Raw genomic sequence first — 20741 nt, 5'->3', positions numbered from 1 at the left:
CATAGGTACGAGAGCCAAATGCACCCACAACCACACTGCCACTAAGTGGGAATCGATCACATGCAATCCACACCCAAATTAGGCAGATGAGTCACTTTATCATCAATGATGGAAATTGATCTTGTCTTTCTTTTTAATTTTACAAAAAACATTTGAGCAAGGTTGTGAAGACATTTTAAATAGTATACACTTCACAATAAAAAGAAAGATGTCACATTACGAATGATCATAATCATGCAAATTACATAAATTATTTTCTCTTTCCTAATTCGGTTCAAATGACTATTTTAATGTCTTATTATTTAGTGTAGGAAGGCCACGATCTGATAATAAAGCATAGTAATGTCATTTTGTGCAAAATCAGAAGCACAAATTGTAAAGACTATACATAAAATGGTAATTTGATGGAATAAATGCCGCTAATAAGCACATCCATATTATAAGGTTATGGCAAGGGGCAATATATTACATGTACCAATCGATTTTACTGCAACTAACAACCTTACAGAGTCAAGTGGGAGAGCAGATTAAGTAAATCTTATTAATATACCAAGAATCAAAGTTTCCTTCAATCAAGATCACACAATCAATAGTTCCTATAGACATTGGCCAGGAAGAAACTGTTTGACATGTTGGGTGCACAATTATAATCTGTACTGATAAACCCAGTCAGTACAAGGACAAATCTCACCCCTTCGCATTGAATCAAAATTCTACTTTTGCTATGTGAAAGGTGATCCCTGTAACTGTATTTCGAGCATGGTTAAATGCTCATTTACTTCCCACTGTACATACATTTTGTACATTAGTGTAGTACCTTTGTCAGCCCACATGTAGACATTTACAGGCCATCTTTTCAAAGTGCACTCTGTTGCTGGAATGTAATGTAGATGGGGTAAAAAGCCAAGAGAACCAGAGATGTACATTCCCACCAATACAGAAGCAGACAAATTGGATTGGGAAAATTTATTTATACGAAAAATACTTTAGGTACATACAAGCTGTACAGTAAATGTCTTTGAGAAACTCAAACCCCATTGTGGGGGAAAAAGCTGATAAAATGAAGATATGAGACTTAATCATTTCGAAAAAAAACTCTTTTGACGGCTTTATAAAATTGAGCCAGAGTGCACCCTCACACACAAACACACTGTTTGAAATGAGCGAGAAATAAAAATTAAATCAAAATAGACGTTTAGATCACATTTTGCAACTGGTGTGGTATAGTTGTGCCGGTCAATTTGTTACCAAAAACAGTGTCTGGTAAGCATTTAGAGGCAAACGCTGCCTGGGTGAAGGATGGAGAACAGTTGTCATGTCAGGTTTGAGTGTGCAAACTGGGGATCGTAAAGGAGGCATTGGCAGTTTAGTCACATTCTACTGTGTAGGTTGGGCAAGTCAATATATGAATATTCCAGTTGATGGTCTATGCTTGCAGATGCATTGCATAACAGAGCTCCACCCCAACAAAGAGGCTCCTGTTGACCTATCTGTCACAAACTCGCTGCTTATGCAAGGCTTTACATAGAACAGACACAGTTATTAAAAAGTTAATGAATAAATTATAGAACCTTTTCAAAGCACCCAAACGCCACACCAGCTGTTCCCGTCTACATCAAGCCTTCTTATAGAACTATATATCCAGCACAATCATGTTTTTATTTATCTCCTTGGTCCAATCACCCAGTCCATTTGTACACAGACGCCAGCTCATTCAAGCTGGCAGAACTCCAAGTTAACTCCCACCACATCTGCTGATGCTCCTTCTTGCCTCTTCGTCCGCAGCTTACAGCTCGGCCATGCAGAGGTCCTGACTTGTTGCCCTGTTAGTCCCCTCGGCCAGTCGGCCCTCACTCATTCAGCGACAGAATGATGTCATCCTCAAGGTCAGAGTTGTCGGAGCTGTCTGTTTCAGGGTGAAATGGGAAAAGAAACAGTTACTAAGGCATCTGTCAGCGTTTGTGAGTCAATCTGACAAAAACTAGGCAGTGTCAGCAGTTTTTTTTCTAGGTTTTTGTGCCATCCTCACACTGAATGTTTATCACAGTAAAAATAATTTTGTCCTGCAAAATGAATTTACCCCTCCCACTGACTTTATGAGGGTAGCAAGTGTTTGAGTTAGTGTTCTCACGATATCAAACTTCATACTTCAGAAATAGTAACTGCATAAAGTTGGTCGATACCCCTTCAGAGTTTTATCAATTTCAACACTAAATATTGGGATTCTTTTGAAAAAAAATTCCAGAATGTTATTTAAGTTCAAATTTGCACTCGAACTCAATTCACAAATTTCATTCTGAAATATTCTCAAAAAAACTTTTGGGTGCACAGGGAGTGATCGTTTGGACTTTAAGGTTAGAGCAAGACGTACCAATGACATCCAGTTCCGCATCGTCATTTTCAGAGTCATCGTCATTGTCATCGTCGTCATCATCTTCGTCCGCTGCATCTAGCTCTTCCTCCAGAAGGCGGACTTCCTCATCAGAAGGAGAGAACTCATCATTCCCGTCGTCGTCCTCATCGCCTCCATTCTCATTCTCAAGCTCTGCTATAAGAGGATCAGTATCGACATCGTCATCAGAGTCATCATCATCGTCGTCGTCGTCTTCTTCCTGATCGTCATCCTCCTGGAGCCAAAAAGACGGCAAATATTAAGTATAATGATTAAGTTCCAGGCTGTTTGAACACACATTATAACACAGGTGATTGAAATTGATTAAAGAAAATTTTTATTTTATATGAATGTGGACAAGCAGAAGTCAGCATCTCTGACTTTCTCCAATCGTAACAGCCATTGAAGGGTTTGATTTACTGCATTCGAGGATTGACTACAATTTCCTTCCTTAAATTGTGTCAAAAACCTGAGTACGGCACATTTTCGGATGACATTTCTGTAAAATACCTGGCAAAATCACTGTTACATAGAAATAAATATACTATATATCATCCCATACCTGATCTTCCTCATCCTCCTCTTCCTCTGCCAACCTTTGTCGCCCAACTTCATAAAGCCGGCACACTGTGTCCGTGTTATTGGAGTCTTGATTCTATGAAATTAAAGAATTAACTGTTTGTATATATAAAGTAAGCTTCATCTTTCAAATATATTGAAGTGGCAACGTTACTTAACTTACCTCAATCACAGCAAGGTAGCAGTCTTTAGAGTCTGTGCACAGATCAAAAATATTCTTCTTGACGTCAATAGTGGCTGTGGGAAGAAAGAAAACAATTGAAGTTAAGCTTGCATAATGTAAATATGACTGAATAGTATTGCATAGGACAAGGTGGAAGAATGAGTACACTGAAACTCCGTACCAATAGGTTTGTAGTCTGTGGCATTGAAAGTCCGGAAAGATGAACCAAATGGGCTTTTCATCTGGACCTCCATCATGTCGTCTTCATCATCAGCCTGCAATATTGCTGGAGACACAAATAAACTAGAGTAAGCTGGTTAAAAAGGGACTTTGCTAAGGATTGATTAATATGGCTTTTTTTCATGGCCGCTTCCTAAAAGAAGCTATTTTGGAGACAATATCCATTTGCGGCAAAGGGGTAACTGTCAGTCAACATTTTTGATAAATAAAAGCTTAACAATGAATTTCTTTAAGCATGTTTATGAAAGTTTTTCAGGTTTGCAACATGTTGACAAATTCAGGAAAACTGCCAAGGTCCAGCCAACATGCCCTAAAGGTGAAGGAAAGCAAAGTTTCTACACTATATATAGTCTTCCAAAACACCTTAAACTAAATTTTAATGCTTAATTCAGGCTGAGCATTTTTTCCCTTTTATTATTTGTGCACTTCATGGTGAAGCTTTAAGTATAATGACAATAATAGCATTCAATTCAATTCAAAATAGCTGAAATAGAGGTATTCAACTTCTAGTTTTAATGAAAAACCCACAACGCTTTCTAAAGTTGTGGTGAATATCCAAACCTGAGCACAAGCACAACATTGAAAGCTCTGTTCAGTTCCCTGCAGATGGAGACCAACCACACTTCCCAACATAGGGTGCTTGTTTACCTCCATAAATGACGGTCCCATTGTTGTTGAAGACTGTCCTGCACTGGTCTAGTGCGGGGACTGTATGTAGCAGGTGGAAGGTTCGCAGATCCCACTACAAACTCACATTAAGGAATAGTACATCGTGTTTGCCCAGAAACATATCATATTAATGTAGTATTAAGCAGAGCAGTCATACTCCATGAGATAGCTTCAATAACATGTTCATTGTTAAACAGTGGCTCAGGGTCCTCAAGGATACAATTTCTGTGTTAATGATGACCTCGAGGCCATTGGGATGGAAAACACCACTGATGTTCATGTTGAACTTGTCAAACTTGTGGATGGCCTGAGCTGAGCGCACGTCCCACAGAACGCCATCGTTCAATACCAGGTCATCTGTGGGGTTGAAGGTAGCACAGTTCCTCTTGTAGTTATTAGCCAGGTCTGGGTTGTTTAGAGTCAGTGTCACTTGCCCTGTCTGGATGTCATAAATCTAAAAAAGAGCAGAGTTTGATGTGAGCAGGTTGTCATCCGTGAATGCCTGAATATTTTCTGCATTTAATATTCTACGGAGATAGCTTTAAATGCTGGCATCCATACACGCGCAAGCTGCTCCTCAGTCCCAATGACACGATCTTGTGACAGCTTGCTGAACTCCACATAATGGTCACCCATAAAAGAATGTCTGCACACAAGAAATGTGGAGATATTTATTGAAAATTAGAACATCAGTCTGAGTAAAAAGCAATACAAAGCTTGTCAGAGCTTGTAGAGGAACTCAGGAGGAGTCAGAATAGTGTTGCCTAGGTGGCGCTATCAGATAAATGAATCAAATGCCTGCTGTACTCCAAGGTGAAATTTATGTTGAAATTAGGATTGTGAAAATACCAATAAACGTGGCACCTTTTTAACCTTCAATCTAAATAATGTTGGGCACATTACTTAGAGTGACAATTCAAAAGTTGTAATCTAAAATCTGTGATCTTATTCATCCCAAAATAAAGATAAAACAATGGCACATATAATACTCTACTTATTCTAAATCAGTTCAATAGTCATATAATACAATTTTGGCTCAACGGCTATTGTTTTAAGTACTGTGATGAAAATGGTCTGAGCCAAATTGCTAAAGTAAGAATCAAATAAAAGACTTGCAACTTATAATAGCAATCCCCCAGACACAATGTGAAGCAAAAAAACACGTCACCATTGGAAAAAAAAAGTTTTTAAAATGGGGGAAAACTTTTATTTAAAATGTCTCTAAGATCATAATTTTAAACTCAGTGTTTTGAAATGGAAAGACAAGGGTCGTTTAATGGAATGATTTTTTTCAAAGAATTGGCTTACTTCATGATGAATACAGACTTCATCCCCCAAAGTGCAGACGTTGGGTAATTCCAAGAGGCTGAAGTTAAAATCAGGGAGCCATCCTAGAAGAAAAAAACATTTTAAATTTAGAGAAGCTCTAAATCAAGTACAACCCCAATTCCAATGAAGTTGGAATGTCAGCTTTAAAAAGGTCAGGAGGTCAGAAGTTCGGTGGCTTACTCGAGAAGGCTCAAGGTGCGTTATGGCTGAATTGTGACAGCTGTAGCTGGCCTCCTCCTGGCCAGTAAACACATTGTAGAGTTTCAGTTTGCCCGTGCAGGTTCCAAGCATCAGGAAACGCTCTCGAGCTGAGAAGGCACAACACATGAACCCACTCTCGTCTTCATCAGCTTCTCTAAATACAGAGATTGGACGGAACCTGGAGAAAGCAAAACAAAAGTGTGGGAAAAGAACACCAGAAAAAAAATAAAAAATAAAAGTTTGCACGCCAACCTGCTGAAAATGAGGTGTCTGTCAAAGCATCCCCCATCGACTCCTCCGTATTTTGGATAGATGACCCTACTTGTGTGTCGGGAGGTGAAGTTGATAGGTGCTTGCCGTCTCTGTTTGGGCTCAGGACACTGATGAGGGGTGAAGAGAGAAAAAGGGGGGCAGGTTGCGACTGGGTTTTTGCAGCGCGCGTGCTGTTCCCGCAGGTACTCTGTGATGATACTGTCTAATGCAGGTGGCGAGGGCATGTGCCTGTCAAACTGTTTCTTCATTGCTGGCGTTTGACTAAAAGCGCCGTGGTCTGACTTTTGCCTCAGAACCCGAGTTTTCTTGCAGCTCAGCGCACTGCACGTTGTGTGCCGCTCGCGAGAGAAAACGATTCGGCCGATCAGAGGAGAGCCGTTGCTGCAGTGAGGCACAGACGCCACGGAGAAAGCAGTGGTGGAGGGTGCGGTGGGTTGCGACGTCGAGGGGCGCGCTTGTAAATGGCCGGGGGATTGAATGGATAAATGAGAGGGATGGCTGCCGAGTCTTGACCCAACACCGTTGGCCAGTCGTGGGGTGCGAGGTAGCGTGGTGATGGCGGCGCTAGTGGGGGTGACGGCAACGAAAGGAGAGGCGGAAAGTGATGAATGAGAGACACACGCCATCGGGAGATCTGCCTCTTTGGTGAGGGCCGTCGCCGTGTCCTGAAGGCCTTTGGCTACTAGGTGATTCCTAATAAGTAGCAGCAGCTCTTTCTCTGGAAATGTGATCCTCGATTGAGCGACCACACTTGCTCTCTGCAGCCAAGCCAGAGATACATCAGTACCTATCAGCAAGGGCTTCCCTGATATTCTTTCCATGAGCTCGGCCGCAAACTTGCAAAACTTGACATGCTCGCTCCGTTTGTCCTGGAGCACAGGCTCCTTCATGAGCTGCTGGATGTGTCCGCTGCTGAACAATGGCAGCTTACTGATGATCTGTCTGACAGAAGTAGACCGCGACAGACCGACCAGAGCTTTGCAGGCAAGAGCTCGGATCTGATCTGCATCCGTAATTGGCATCTTGACTGTCAGTAGGGATAGCAGCACCTACAGGAATAGTACATAGATTTTTGAAAAGGAGCAGACTGGAAGATGTTTACAAAAAGCATAGCTTCAGGTGGATGTATTCCTTTAGAGTTAATTATGTTTTGTTCTGTATTGTTTTTTGGGGCCCCCAATCGAAACTGGCATTTGCAATTTGGGAAACACCCACTCAAGCTCTTGTATTTTCGTACCTATTATGAATAAATGAAATTATAAATTAATAAAAACAAATCAATGTAATTAAAATGAATAAAACCAAAAATAACCTTAGAATGTTCACTCTACAGTATTTTTTTTACATAGTATTTCAATTAGTCCCCTATAAAAGGGTTACAACAACTAGATTTGCATCAACTTCATCCTTTAAGATAAAAGTAAATCAACTTTATATATTCCTAGAAAATCACCTTAATGCCGTTGTTGGATTGCACTACATTCCACATTTTTGTGAGCACATTCTCACTCGCTTTGGTCATCTGGGGGAGGCGACGGCGCGGAGTCCCCGCAATAAACTTGCCAATGCTGGACATCCGTTTGTCGGGAGCGCAAACACAGTTGATGACAACCTGCAGGGCAGACTTTTGGATCTCAGCATCGTTCACAAACACTTCCCCTTCTGCCACTGACAGCACAATGTTCATTCCTGCAAGAAAAAAAAGAAAAAAATCACAAACACAAACATACGTAAAAGGCAGTAAAAAGTATTCTCTCCACTTTGCTACCTGGACAATGAAATAATTTAGTTTTTGACATGTAACTTAATTCCTCTCTGAGTACATACATACCAGCACTAGAAATAGTAGACCCGCCCTCACTGACAACAGCAACGGTCTCAGATAACAACATCTGAGTCTTTGGTACTACTGTGAGAATACTCAAGATGTCAAGGGCATAACGCACAGTATCACTTCTGTAAGAAAACAAACAAACGAAAAAATGTTCATACAGTTGGCAAAACACTAACAATCTTGATCATGAAGATACTGAATAGCAGATTCTCCACACCTGCCATAATAGGTCCTCCAATCGCAAGCGATAGAAATGAGTTGCAAGAGAAGTTGGATACAAGAGAGTTTATGGAAGACTTCAGCTGGTTCCCAATATAAACGAAGAGGGCCACGCTCGATGAGGAACTCCATCATTTCCACAACCTGCTCGCGGCTGTAACTGACTGCCTGTGTCCGAGACAAAAAGTCAAATGAAGCAGTCAAATGCTTCAAAATTATTCACAAAAAGACCAAATAAATTTCGTTCAGCAAATACCTTGTAGTGGGGCTGTGAGTGAATAGGTGCACCTCCCTCTGTGCGTTGCAGTGACTGCTTCACCTGCTCAACCTTAATGGCTAGGTGAGCATCAAAGTACCTGCGTAGCGCCATGCAAGTGTGCTTGGCTGTCTGTCTGCTGGAGAAAATCTCATCGTCACTCAGAAGTGCCCCCTGGTCATCAGGGATTAGGATCTCCAATGTGCTAATCTGGAAGATTTCAAATGAAACAGCAGCTTCATGTTAAAAAATAAATAAAAAAAGACAAATGGAGTAGGATGTAGAGTTGCAAATATTCAGTATTCAAGTCGGTAACATTGAATTGCAGTCGGCAATACAGATGGTAACATTTGCATGGCTAAAGTGAGGTTCCCGTGAGGCAAGCTGTGGGTTTGTCCTACCAGATTGACGAGGCGTCGCAGCCCGTCTTGTTTGTCAAAGAGCTCCAGCACAGCGCGTAAAGAGAAGGAAATGGAGAAGAACATGGTTGCGTGGCAGCAGCCAGACGCATGAGAGCATTCCAGGAGCCACAGTGTGTAGCCAACCACATCTGACAAGACGGAGTGAGGCAGCATGCACACCTTGGAAGAATCAGTCACACCAATGAATACCAATGAGAACCTACTGGTATATGCAAAATACATATTTTCAAGAAATATTTACGTTTAGAGTGAAAAACGTGGATCCTGCACATATTGTTTTGATATTATTAAATTGACAATTCTACACAAGGGCAATGTGATTTTGACATTTTAATAGGAGCAAGACTTTGCATCAAAACAGTTTATATTCTTTCATACCCGTTCCATAGCATCCTGGTTATAGGCAAGGTAGTAGAGGCACAGAGACACTCCAGTAGCAGCCATAGAGGGCCTTGGAATTTCCAGTAATTTTTGAACACCTCCGTGTGCCACAAATTCCGCAGCAAACTTCTTGTGAAGCAGCAGAGAAGCCAAATACTGTGAAAGAAAGATAAAAAGAAAGTCGTAGTGTTTTTAGGTGGATGACACTGATTTTTCGACTTCACCTTGAGAGCCTCAAATGTGAGCTGCACATCATTGGTCTGCTTTAAATCCGTGTAATGCATAAGTAGCTCCCGGGCTCCCATTTGCATGAACACCGCCAAGAGCTAGGGGGAGAAAAGGGGAAGAAAAAAAAACAATTGAACATATTATTTAACTCCATAATATTAGTAACCTATACTTCAAATGGGTTGTTTTTCCAATGCAAAAATGTGAAAATAGGATGATTTAAAATAAACAAACCCACCTCCTGATATTCTCCCAAGGGAGTAAGATATTGCAAAATGAGCCTCTGCTCGATTTCAGGGGTCAATGGGGACAAGCGGTAGTTGTTCCCAATCACCCATGGGCTCATCTCAGACCAGCTGCCGTTGGAAAGCTCACTTATACTCCTCTCTACTTCAGGCAGGGAGAAATTCAACTTGAGTTTCGAAGTCCTGCCACACTCTTTTTCTGCCTTTCTTTTTAGATAACTACTACCATCAGAGGTTCCAAGGTGCAAAAGTGACCCCGAAGCAGACATGGGCTTCATCATGCTTTTAACCCCCGAGTTGGCACAGTTGTTGTTCTTATGAGGGTTACTAAGGTGAAACGGAAGCTCATTTTGAGATTCCAAGGCGGACAGGGTAATTTCACCATCCTCCTCTGATTCCGGTCCTTGTGTTTCAGACCCATTCTGGCCAAGGGAGAAGGGCTTCTCGAAACCTCCATCAACTGCCTCTTCATCCAAAGGCAGCAACGGTTCGCTCTGGGCTTTCCTTGGACTGGGACGTTTAATTTCTCTTTTGTTTTCAACATCTTTATCTTGAAGCTCCCGTAGGCGTTGCAGCATCAGTGGAACCTATTAATTTAGAGAGAAATTAAAATATAAAAAGAATATTGGCAGGAGTGAGAAACACTTTACTAAAAGAGAATCTAGGTTTAATCTTAAAATTACAATGTACAGTGGTACCTCGAGATACAAGCTTAATTCGTTCCGGGACTGAGCTCGTATGTCGATATTCTCGTAACTCGGACGAACGTTTCCCATTGAAATGAACTAAAAACAAATTAATTCGTTCCAACCCTCTGAAAAAACACCAAAAACAGGATATTGGATTGGAAAAAAAGGTTTTATTTCTTCTAATCGCCATCTATTAACAAAGTAACACATAACTAGTGGTTTAATATTACTAAAATGTGTTTAATAGAACTAAAATTAGACGGATTTCGCAGAGGGTTTAGAGAGGGACATAGAGGGAGGCTGGGGGGGTTCGAGCAGGGGAGCCTTTTTGCACCGGTGAATCGTAATATAACATAAACAAATTTAAGTGAACTTGGATTAAGATAAAGACACACTCAAAAATAAGTTTAATCTAACCTTACACTACACTTAATTCTAATTTTGTTTTACATTTTTATACCTTCTCCTGGCCGTTTAGCTGTTTGCCCCGCCTCCACCCTCACGTTCACTATCGAAGGGCTGTTTGCTGTTGTATTCCCTTCAAAATATTCCGAAAATGATGCACACAAATGTCCTCACAATAGGATAACGCACGACCACTTGCCAACGAGAAGTAGTCTTGAATTAGCGATCGCTCCGTCAACGGGAGCTAACAGGCTAAGGGGGGAAAAAAAACACTGAAAAAATGCAACACTCCGCTCAGTGCTCGCAGAGACATTACAAAGAGGGAGTTGCGACCAGAGCTATTACACGAGGAGTTGCGGGGGAGACCCAGTGCCCCTGATATTCTTATGAGCAGCCAACGAGAAGTAATATATACTACTCCGGCATTCCCGCTGAGTGACGGAAAAAAAACACTGGAAAAAAATGTGACGCTCCGCCCAGTGCTCGTAGATATTTGTTATACACAAAAGAGATGCGGCAAAAAAGACAGTGCGCTACAATGATTCAACAGCCTCTCATGTCTTGGCCACCTGGCTTTCTCGTATCTCTAAATTTTTCTCGTATCTAGAGATAATTATTTGCTCGAAATTTTACTTGTATCTCGAAATGCTCGTATGTCGAGGTACCACTGTATAGTAAAATTCAATATGAGGGAGTGGGTAGGGGGTAATAGCACCCCCTACTGACCAAAACAGAGTTCTCTTCTCTGTAGTTGGCTGCAATGTCCTGGTTCTCCATTGCACCTGCCAACAAGCCTGTGGCATAGATTCTGAGGGGCTGCTCTGCCTCCTGGGCCCACTTGAACAACCTTTCAACTAGTCCCTCCTGAAGAGACACAATCAAGCAAATTACAACAAAATCATTGTTATTTATGCACACATTCATTCTCGGATTTGGTCTTGGCTTACCGCTATAGGGCTTTTTTTTTTTTTTTTTTTTTCATGAGATGAACTACAGATTGGTGACTCAACATTGACTATGTTATGCTGGATAAGGACAAAGAGTGTGGAAGTACAACTTGCTTGCAAATTGAACTCTGACTCTACAAACATACAAAAAACACTTGTGTATAACAGCTGATTAGTGGGGAGGAATATCGACTCTGGTTTAACAAACAGTTCTGTCTGGATGCGTCAAATTTAAGCCATTCAACAAGCAGCGGTGACTGACTTGGTTAAAAGTAAAAACAATAACACTGCTTCCATCAGTGTGTTCATCATAGACACCCAAAAAACAACAAAAAATATGATAGAATAATGAACATGCTTGTAATTTTAAAGATGATGCAGCAATAAATGTCATGATGGAGCCAAAGGCAGCAATTATGTACCTTTTCCTGAAAGACAACTGCTGTCTCCAGGCCAGGCATGATGTTCTGAAGCAGGCGACAAGCTTCTGCATTGAGGCTAATTTCTCTGCTTGCCATCACATAACTATTCACCAACTGTATGGGACATTAAATGTTATGAGAACCTTCAATTAAACAATTCCTGTATCCAAGTACTGTATTTCAATTGAAACCATCCTTACTGTGTTCATGAATTCATCATTCTTGAAAAGGATCTTGAGCAAATGTCCTAATACACAATCTGGATCAGCTCTCCCTAAGGGCAAAGTGGGACCAGAACACGAGTAAATGTATGGGCTGTAGTTGCAACTTCTACAGACCCATTATTTTTGTAAAAAAAAAAAAAAAAAAAAAAAAAGAATACCATGCAAAAGTGTATTCGTTTCATAATTCATTAATTTTCAAAATCGCTTATCCTGGTCAGGCTCACGGGGTGCTGAAGTCTATCCCAGCTGAGTTTGGGTGAAAGGGGGAGTACACCCTAAAATGGGCACCAGTAAAGTCATAGGGCACAGAGGCAGGCAAACATTTGCATTAGATTTCCCATTGATGCTTGAACCCTATACTCTGTGAGCAACCAGCCTCCTGGGATTTAAACTTATGTGGCTTGCCCAACCAATGAAGCGTATCAATGATGTTCTTCTAGCCAATTGTCAAGTCTGCAGTCTTCCCCATGTTGAACCAAATTGAGATAATTGATTCAAATTGAAGAAATTTAATAAACCTGAGGAAATATGTGCAGGTGCAGTTCTGCATGAGACTCAGATGAAGAAAAAAAATAATGTTCTCTAAAATCTGGTCTTATTTTTTTACAGTATCCTGTTTTGTGGGGTTTTTGATGGCAAAATGTGAAAATGAACTAAGAGTTTTAAAATCATGGGCCATGAATCTTGAATCTATGAAAGTTTGGCTTTTTAATGGAATACATGATCTTTTCCATGATATTGTATTTTTAATGGCTCTATTTTATCATATATTTTTGTTGTTTCATCATACCAGGATGTCGATCATCAAAAGGGTCCGGATCAGCTTTGCGGTACTCCTCAGTCTCCTTCTCGATAAGCTCAGAAATTCTGAAAGGTAGAACATAATTACACACTAAATCAACATCAATTAAAAAGCTAATCTGATGAGTCAAAGTCACTTACTTGGTGAGGATGTTTACTAGTTCTTGTGTATCGCCTTGTTGTTCCCTTTCCCACTGTTCCAATAACGCAGTCAGCTCTGCCTTGGAGTCCACACTGGCAGATGCCGACGCCATAACTCTAATCAGGAACAACAGTACATGATTGAATCGATTCAATTCCACTCAAACTATACTCTCCCTATAAAGAGCACAGCGTGTAACAGGGTTATAGCAGCTCCTAGTATGCACTCCTTTGAGGTTCATCAAAACGAAGTTTATCTACTTGGGATATATTTAATAACAAATGAAAAAAAAATCTGATTGCAGGTGCAGAAGTCTCCAGGGACAACAACTGCCAAAACCGGTACGGTAATTCAAAACAAGACAAAACTGCAAGCAAGGAGCAGTCATTCTTATTATAGCAACATCATAAATATTATTATTATATTCGCATGACATAACTTGCGTTCTTAGTCATTACACAGGGGCTAAGGACAGAAGCTAACCGGGTTCGTACTACCTATGACATTATAAGCGTGGACGCTTTAGAATCTAACGCTGTGTTGACATTCGTACTCCAGATTGTACGAAATTATATTAAATCAATTCCAAAACCACGGCGACCGGTCTATACATGGAATGCAATGTTATCATTAGCCACGAGCTAGCGGCATCATAGTCAAACCCGCTTATTTAGCTAGCTAACAATGCTAACTTTACCTCGTTCTGTTTAGTCCTTCAGTGTTGTGTAATCGTTTCAAAACTCAAAAAGTTGATAGGAAGTTGGGTCCAATGGCTGCAGACTCACGCCGGTAATATAGGCGGGATTTTACAGTTATATCTCAATTTACACAATGTGGCTTTTTTGTTGATAGTTTACTGTCATTATGGCGAACACGTTCTCTACGTCATAGCAACTGCGACTGTCCACTTCTTATGACGACATCACACGAAGAACGAAAACATTACTAAATACAATTTATTCAATTTTCTCAATACAGTTTCTGGGTATTTGTGAAAAAGCATAAGCAGCAGTAAACAGTTATACAAAACAGTTTAAAATTTGTTTGATTAAAAAACATCATACACGTGTTGCAGTGATTTAGAAAAATATAGAAGCAAAGTTCAAAGTTCAGGAAATTCTGGTGAAATAAAGGATTACAGTATCACATTTCCCATGATATTGTATATTGGCCAGTGGAATGTTTCTCTTTAACTTCCAAAATGTTCTGTGAGATACCTTGGCCTTATTTTGCATGGGCATACATGCTATTAAACACAAAAACATGTAATTTAAAATTAATTCATGGTTGGCCAGAAAGGATGATATGGAAAGCCTATATCTGTTTCTACAACTACATCACTGTGCAGCAGCAACAGGTGGCAGGGTAGTTGTCTGTACTGACTTGAAATTCATTTCCATAAACAAAGTAAATGTGCATTTTCCCTTTCCATGAATAGGTCACCTTGGTGACAGGAATCAGCTCGATAGTTTGCCGCTAAAAACACAATCAAATTAAAAAAAATAAAACACCAACATATTAATGGACATCACATTCATTAATCACAGATGTTGAATTGTGTTTTATTCATTTTTATCCCAGGTACAAATGGTCCAATTACCTGTTGAAGAATGCGAGATGTCCTAGAGAACCTGGCCTGATGTTCACTGATTAAACTGTGTGCAGCATTTACCACACTAGGGTCTGGGAATCCCATTAAAGGGTATGCCTGAACAATGTCATACAATAGGAAATGTATCATAATTAGGGACTTGAAAATGGATTTGTGTTAGCCTTCTTAAAATACAACAGGCGTAAAGCAGACACTTGATGAATTCATTATCACAAGTCTGTCCAAGGATAAAACAATTACTATATATTAATGACTGACTTAAAAATCCAAATGATACAGCAATTTATTGCAAACTGGGGAACTGTGCTTGTCTTACATGTGCCTACTTTTCAGCTTTTGCTATTTTAATGGTCAAATGTCTCAATACAATAGCCGTAAAAAATGGCATATGCAGTAAGTCTTACCAAGTACTGAGAGTCCTTGAAAAGCTCCTTGCCAGTTACTTTGCTCAGGTTATCCAGATTAAGTCCACTGGACTGTTCCACAACATAGTCATCAGAGTTGTTGGTCCTGAAATACATAATGTCACTGTTACTACAACACCTAATAAACGCAGCCAGATTTTCAGACGGTCAAAGAAATAGCACCATTTTACAGTGAGGTTGATATAGACCAAAAGCTGTTGTTTTCCATGACATGTGGGGCATTGCTTGGATCCTTGCCCTTGGCAGCCGGGGCAGCTGAAAAATAGTTGTGCTGGAATGGTACTCTATACACTAATACATCTTTTGGGAACAAGTGTTTTATAACAAAATTAAATGGTACCTACTTTTCCCTCCCTCTACCAAAGCAATGATTGCATCGCTCATTTCCATGGCGGTAGCCAGACCCATTACATACCCAGCAAACTTTCTACCAGAAACAGAAGTAATCCAAAACTGTGTCAATGAGCATTACTACAGGTCCTGTTTGCCAACGTAGCATGCGATTATGACTTACATTGCCTGCACCAGCACAGTCTTTGCAGGGCCTCCGCCCCATTCCTATGCAGACGTGACAGCTCTGTTGATGAAATGATTCTCATTAGGAAATGGCCCACATGCCATCTTCTCTCAACATGTTCAGAATGGCTTTCGGTGATTATAAACCTTCATAGATGAAGTGTAGGGAACTTTGACGATCTGTTGGCTATCTGTGAAATAACTCGGGGCTCCTGCAGCAATATCCCACGGCCCTGGAGGGGTCTGGGCATATGCATCCACTGGCTGACCTGAAACAAAGAAAATAGGATTGCACTGAGGAGACAACCTTATTCATCCCGACTAAAATTCTACAGGTAATCAAAACAGATAAGCAACACAATTTTCTACCATCACCCACCCATCAAGTTAATATTTAGCACATTTTCAACAATTAGAAGTATACTGTACTGTTTATTTAACAACAAGCCAACAGTCATCTCTTAAATTGTACAAAAATAGCCAGATTTAATGAAGAAATGAATAAAAGGAACTATAAAATGAGAACCTGACTGCACAAATGTAGGACAGATACAAGAGGAGAAGCTTACCATTATATGGCTCATGACTCCACTCAGTCAGTCTTGATTCAGTGAATGTTTCCAGGCGATACTGAATAGAAGTTAATAGGATCAAATTACACAGTTGTATTTTCACTTTTTTTTTCCTCAAATTTCTCATTTCTTTTTACCCTGTAGGTATTGAAAGCCTCCATGTTGGTGATCACGCCATCTTTTACTGGTGCTGAACTGTAACAACACTTGCTGGAGACCCAAAGAGCAAATGCCTCCCGCGCTGTAGACTCACTTATTGATGGAATACTGTAAGCAGCGGAGTGTGACATAATTGTCTCATCTGCACAAACACTTGGTTTGTATTAACTGGATTGGAAAAGGTTGACACATTACTTCCATTGCGGGAGTTCAGGTCCAGCTTCAGGCTGAGGAGTTGGATTCATCGGCATTGGAGGGGGTAGAAATCCACCTACAACCAAAATGTACATATGTATAGTATGTGTCCAGTGTTTTTTTTACACCTGGCTTCGGTGCGAGTAGACTGGGTTTGAATGCCACCCAGTGGTGGTGTGATTGTGAGCGTGAGTGGTTGTCCATTTCGTTGTATGACCTGCAATTGGCTCTGCAATCAATTCGGGGTGTCCCCTGTCTGCCCCTCGTGGTTGGCTGGGACAGGCTCCAGCACCCCCCCCCCCCCCCCCCAACACCTGCCCCCAAACGACTCTAGTGTGGATAACGATACAGACGATGAATGAAAAAACATATATGGGGGACTATGTACGTATATAGTCAAATGCCCAATGAAGGGCTGAAGGATCCAAAATAAAGTTGTTTTCTTAATTACCAAAAAAATGTTGGTTAAACCTCTTAGATGTCAACTTTTGAAGGGCTGTCCACTGTTGTGACCACTAACCCTGAAAGACTAACACTTGCTTGAATCTTTGTATAACACCAATATACTGCGTATGCTTTCATGTCCCTTTTTTAATTTCCAGTTTAGTTATTGGCTAATATATACAGTCAGATAAGTTCATTGTTCTTAGGCCCCATACAGTATACCTCCTCCGCCGGCCACAGTGCCTTCATAGCCGGGCACGTTGTCAAACATGCTGGCTGGTGGAGCGCTCGGCCCAGTGTCAGGAACGGGTGGGGCGAACATTGCTGAAAGAAACCAGAGAAACCAGTTCAGGAAAATATGTGTTAAAGTGGTCTCAGGAGCAACGTTTCATTTGAAACCCAAACAGTTAACCTAAAAAGAAAATGTAGTAGCTAGTGTAGCTGTCCTTTACTCGACTTTAGACAACTTCCTTTCTCCTCCGATGTAAACGCATGGATGTGCGTGCGTGCGTGTGTGTGTTCGCGACTTACCTTGACCCTCTGTGTTGTTATAATCCATTTTAGGTATTAGTGATCAACGCAAAATAATACTGAGTGGTTGGGTATAGCCCTAAAAGGAAAAAAAGTATATTTTATTCTAAATCTTAAAGCACCCCGCTGTTAGGACGTCAAAAAAATACGGTGTAGAGATTGGGTGACGTCACTGATATGTGCTCCACGGAAGTGTGCGATTACTTCTTTTCTTAAACACGCACACTCCCAGCTAGGCAAACGAAACGTGTTAAGGCCCAGTGAAAAAAATATTTTCATTCTTACCAGATCGGGTGTCAGCGGTCTGTACGTAACCTGGATTGGCCACGCCATAATTGACTCTCCCGTCGCTGTTTTGTTCGGAAAACGAAAATTAACAAGATCATAACGGAACGATCTGTCACTTGACAATATATGTTTTTTGTAAAACTCACTTTTTCATACGACGATAGTCCATATGGGCGAATTGGATGTGATCTGAAAGAAACAGCAAACAAATGACTTTCTCATGTGATGCATCGCAGATATCATGTGATAAACAAATCATTTACCTTTTACCACACGTTAGAAAATTTGCTCAGCTAAATCGTGCATAAGAAGTGTCATACTAAAGTTTAAATTTCAGTGGTCCGTCCATTACGGGTCGTCGAAATCTGATTTCTCAACGTTATATTCCTTCCTCTACTAAAAAAAAGGGGGGAAAGGGGGTGTTCCGGAAGTGCGCATTTTCTTTTAAAGACACTAGGCAATAATCTGAAGTGAAAGTATGTGTTTGCTGATGGATCCAAACTCTGGGCGTGAAGAATTAACTCATTAGCTACCATCCTTCCTTTGTTTATTCGCTGCCACCCTATCCAGTTTAAATGGAACTGGATCGGATGCCTACTACTGACAAAAATCATCTAAATTCACTTCAAAAGAAGAAAAACACTCAGTAAAATGACTGCACTAAAACTAAGGCTATTTTGGAAGTTCTTGTTCTGTCTTAATGTCAAATTTGTACTATGTCCTGGACATATATAGAAAAATGACATTTTCTTTCACTCAAACCCCAAAATGAACAGCATGATATAGGTAGACCTAATGACAGTTGTTCAAAACCAGTTTATAGGCCTGTTTACGGTTAAGCAAGTTAAAGTTATTATATTATTTGTGTTTGTGACATATGGTTTTTCTAAGTGCATCAAACAGTCGAGAAAGTTCGAGGTGAGGCAACTGAGGTTGCAAATATGTTATATGTTGGTTATTAGACTTTGGAAGATTCATTTCATCCGAGTATAGCTCATAAAAAGTTGGGGATGGGTCCATACATATTTTTAAGTATAAAATCTCATGCTTATAATATTAATACTTAATCCACTGATGCAGTATTATATTCAGATATTTAATTAGAATGATTTCAGTTTGAGGTTTATTTTAAGCAGTAATATATACACTAACATGCGCCTTCTGTTTTGGAATACAGTTCCCATCAGTCTTTGCGAAACTCCCGGAAGTCCTTTTCCTTTTTTTCCGGTGTTGTTCAAGTCCGTTTTGGATTTACATCGGCGGGTGAGTCTATAGGATCTGTAACAATCCACATAATTTGTGCCCAAAATTTACCAATTTGGTGTTTTCGATTGATTGCCTGAGGTTTCTGTGCGTGAATCATGTTAAATTAAACGTGATGGAAAGAGATAATCCTTAATGTGTCGCGCGAGGTACGAGTGCTACAGCTAAAACCGGCCGCAACGCTTTCCTTCCCGTCATGCGTTGTCAATATATTAGAGACTTGTTCTTATAAAAAAATTCAAGTCCTGCAAGTGCTTATGTAGTTTTGATTTCAGAATTATCGTAACTTTACATTAAGTTGCTGTGTTGGTAATTGTGGACATTTTCCATACCGACACACGTTCAACGTGAGTTGGCTATCAGGCTAGTCAATATGCATGAAAAGCGGTTCTATTTGAACTCATTGACAATTGTATTTAACCTGTTTTGGGGTTTCGTACTAAGTTGCTGCAAGTTCCGATTAAAATGCGTTTTGTTTCATGTTTCCCTAGTCACAATGGTAGTCCTGCGACCCCTCACTAAACCTAAGATCGTCAAGAAGAGGACCAAGAAGTTCATACGCCATCAATCTGACCGATATGTCAAAATTGCGGTAAGTTGAGATCCTGTCACGCAACCCAAATGTATTGAATGTTGTCATCTAGTGTTGAGCGTCCACCCACTCCATTTGATTTGTCTTTTCCAGAAAAACTGGCGCAAACCCAGAGGTATTGACAACAGGGTTCGCAGGCGGTTCAAGGGCCAGATGCTGATGCCCAACATTGGGTATGGTAGCAACAAGAAGACAAAGTATATTCTTCCCAATGGCTTCAAGAAGTTCCTGGTGCGCAATGTCAAGGAGCTGGAGGTTCTGATGATGAGTAACAAGTAAGTCCATATTGTTTCACTTACATATTTTTCTATTTCCAAAATAAAGGTGTTTCCTTTTTTTTATTACATCAACACTAAACTCACCTATAACAAGAACCATGCAGAGTTGATTCTTAACTTGATGCTGAGGTGAAGTGAAGTTGGGTATTAAAAGATGTTGAAAGTCATTTTTTGGGGGCCCGTCAATTTCTATTGACACCTGGACTAGATTTGTATCCCCTTTGTTGAATTGTGCGGGTTTACTGTACAAGAAAGGCAAAAAAGTATGAGATTAAAAGTCTGATTAAATCAAATTGTATTATAAAATAATTTGTTTACATGCCTTCATCACCCCAAACCCCAGTCTGAATAGTTGTATCTATCCAGTAAAAGAAAACTGATTGTAATGAAATAATAAAAGCAAGTGTGATGGTTTTTTTTCTTTTAAAGTAAGTAGGTGTTTTTTGCCTTTACCCCAAATTTTAGGTACATTTATTTATTTAGCAGTATCTAATAGTGTAAATCCTTGAACACTGTAGTAACCTCATGTTCTTTAATTTCCCCTAAAGGACTCACTGCGCTGAGATCGCCCACAACGTCTCCTCCAAAAACAGGAAGGTCATTGTGGAGAGAGCAGCTCAGCTGGCCATCAAGATCACCAACCCCAACGCCAGGCTCAGGAGTGAAGAGAATGAATAAAAAGGCTGTTCATAATAAATACTTCTAAATATCATCTTGCTCATGGATTCTTTTGGGGGTTGAGTAAAAAAAATGCTCCTTTGGCACTGTGAATGTGACAAGTTAATTTATTTTTTAAATGGATAAT

General features: G+C 40.3%; 3 protein-coding genes across 5 annotated transcripts; 1 reads left to right on the top strand and 2 right to left on the bottom strand.

Moving 5' to 3' along the window:
- Positions 1-951: 951 nt before the first annotated feature.
- Positions 952-13954, bottom strand: dcaf1 (ddb1 and cul4 associated factor 1). The gene is made up of 25 exons (XM_077607891.1): positions 13759-13954; positions 13061-13177; positions 12909-12985; positions 12095-12168; positions 11895-12008; positions 11252-11389; positions 9425-10018; positions 9183-9284; positions 8956-9114; positions 8557-8736; positions 8156-8365; positions 7898-8067; positions 7678-7802; positions 7300-7535; positions 5826-6895; positions 5553-5751; positions 5352-5434; positions 4605-4689; positions 4264-4497; positions 4023-4116; positions 3316-3420; positions 3135-3208; positions 2955-3047; positions 2372-2627; positions 952-1906 (listed from the first exon to the last, which is right to left on the bottom strand). The coding sequence occupies exons 2-25, from the start codon at positions 13171-13173 to the stop codon at positions 1851-1853; spliced, it is 4641 nt and encodes a 1546-aa protein (XP_077464017.1). The 5' UTR covers positions 13174-13177; positions 13759-13954; the 3' UTR covers positions 952-1850.
- A 49-nt stretch (positions 13955-14003) lies between these two features.
- On the bottom strand, positions 14004-18238 carry ssuh2rs1 (ssu-2 homolog, related sequence 1). 3 transcript variants are annotated; one of them, XM_077607917.1, is made up of 15 exons: positions 18067-18238; positions 17950-17992; positions 17801-17865; positions 17516-17594; positions 17207-17308; positions 16541-16616; positions 16324-16453; positions 16184-16244; positions 15762-15883; positions 15613-15675; positions 15443-15525; positions 15261-15353; positions 15078-15183; positions 14662-14769; positions 14004-14537 (listed from the first exon to the last, which is right to left on the bottom strand). In XM_077607917.1, exons 4-15 carry the CDS (start codon positions 17541-17543, stop codon positions 14394-14396), a joined length of 1116 nt encoding a protein of 371 aa, XP_077464043.1. In that variant the 5' UTR covers positions 17544-17594; positions 17801-17865; positions 17950-17992; positions 18067-18238; the 3' UTR covers positions 14004-14393. The 3 variants fall into 3 exon arrangements, with proteins under 3 accessions (XP_077464043.1, XP_077464029.1, XP_077464038.1); XM_077607903.1 differs by lacking the exon at positions 17516-17594; XM_077607912.1 differs by lacking the exons at positions 17801-17865; positions 17950-17992; positions 18067-18238 and having other exon boundaries at positions 17516-17785.
- Positions 18239-18934: 696 nt separating this feature from the next.
- rpl32 (ribosomal protein L32) lies at positions 18935-20648 on the top strand. The gene is made up of 4 exons (XM_077607837.1): positions 18935-19066; positions 19558-19658; positions 19752-19933; positions 20485-20648. Exons 2-4 carry the CDS (start codon positions 19563-19565, stop codon positions 20612-20614), a joined length of 408 nt encoding a protein of 135 aa, XP_077463963.1. The 5' UTR covers positions 18935-19066; positions 19558-19562; the 3' UTR covers positions 20615-20648.
- The last annotated feature ends 93 nt before the right edge of the window (positions 20649-20741 follow it).

Source organism: Stigmatopora argus, chromosome 1 (assembly GCF_051989625.1).
Source record: "Stigmatopora argus isolate UIUO_Sarg chromosome 1, RoL_Sarg_1.0, whole genome shotgun sequence".
Taxonomy (NCBI): domain Eukaryota; kingdom Metazoa; phylum Chordata; class Actinopteri; order Syngnathiformes; family Syngnathidae; genus Stigmatopora; species Stigmatopora argus.
The sequence above is the reverse complement of the archived record's forward strand: the minus strand, read 5'-3'. Positions and strand labels throughout refer to the sequence as shown.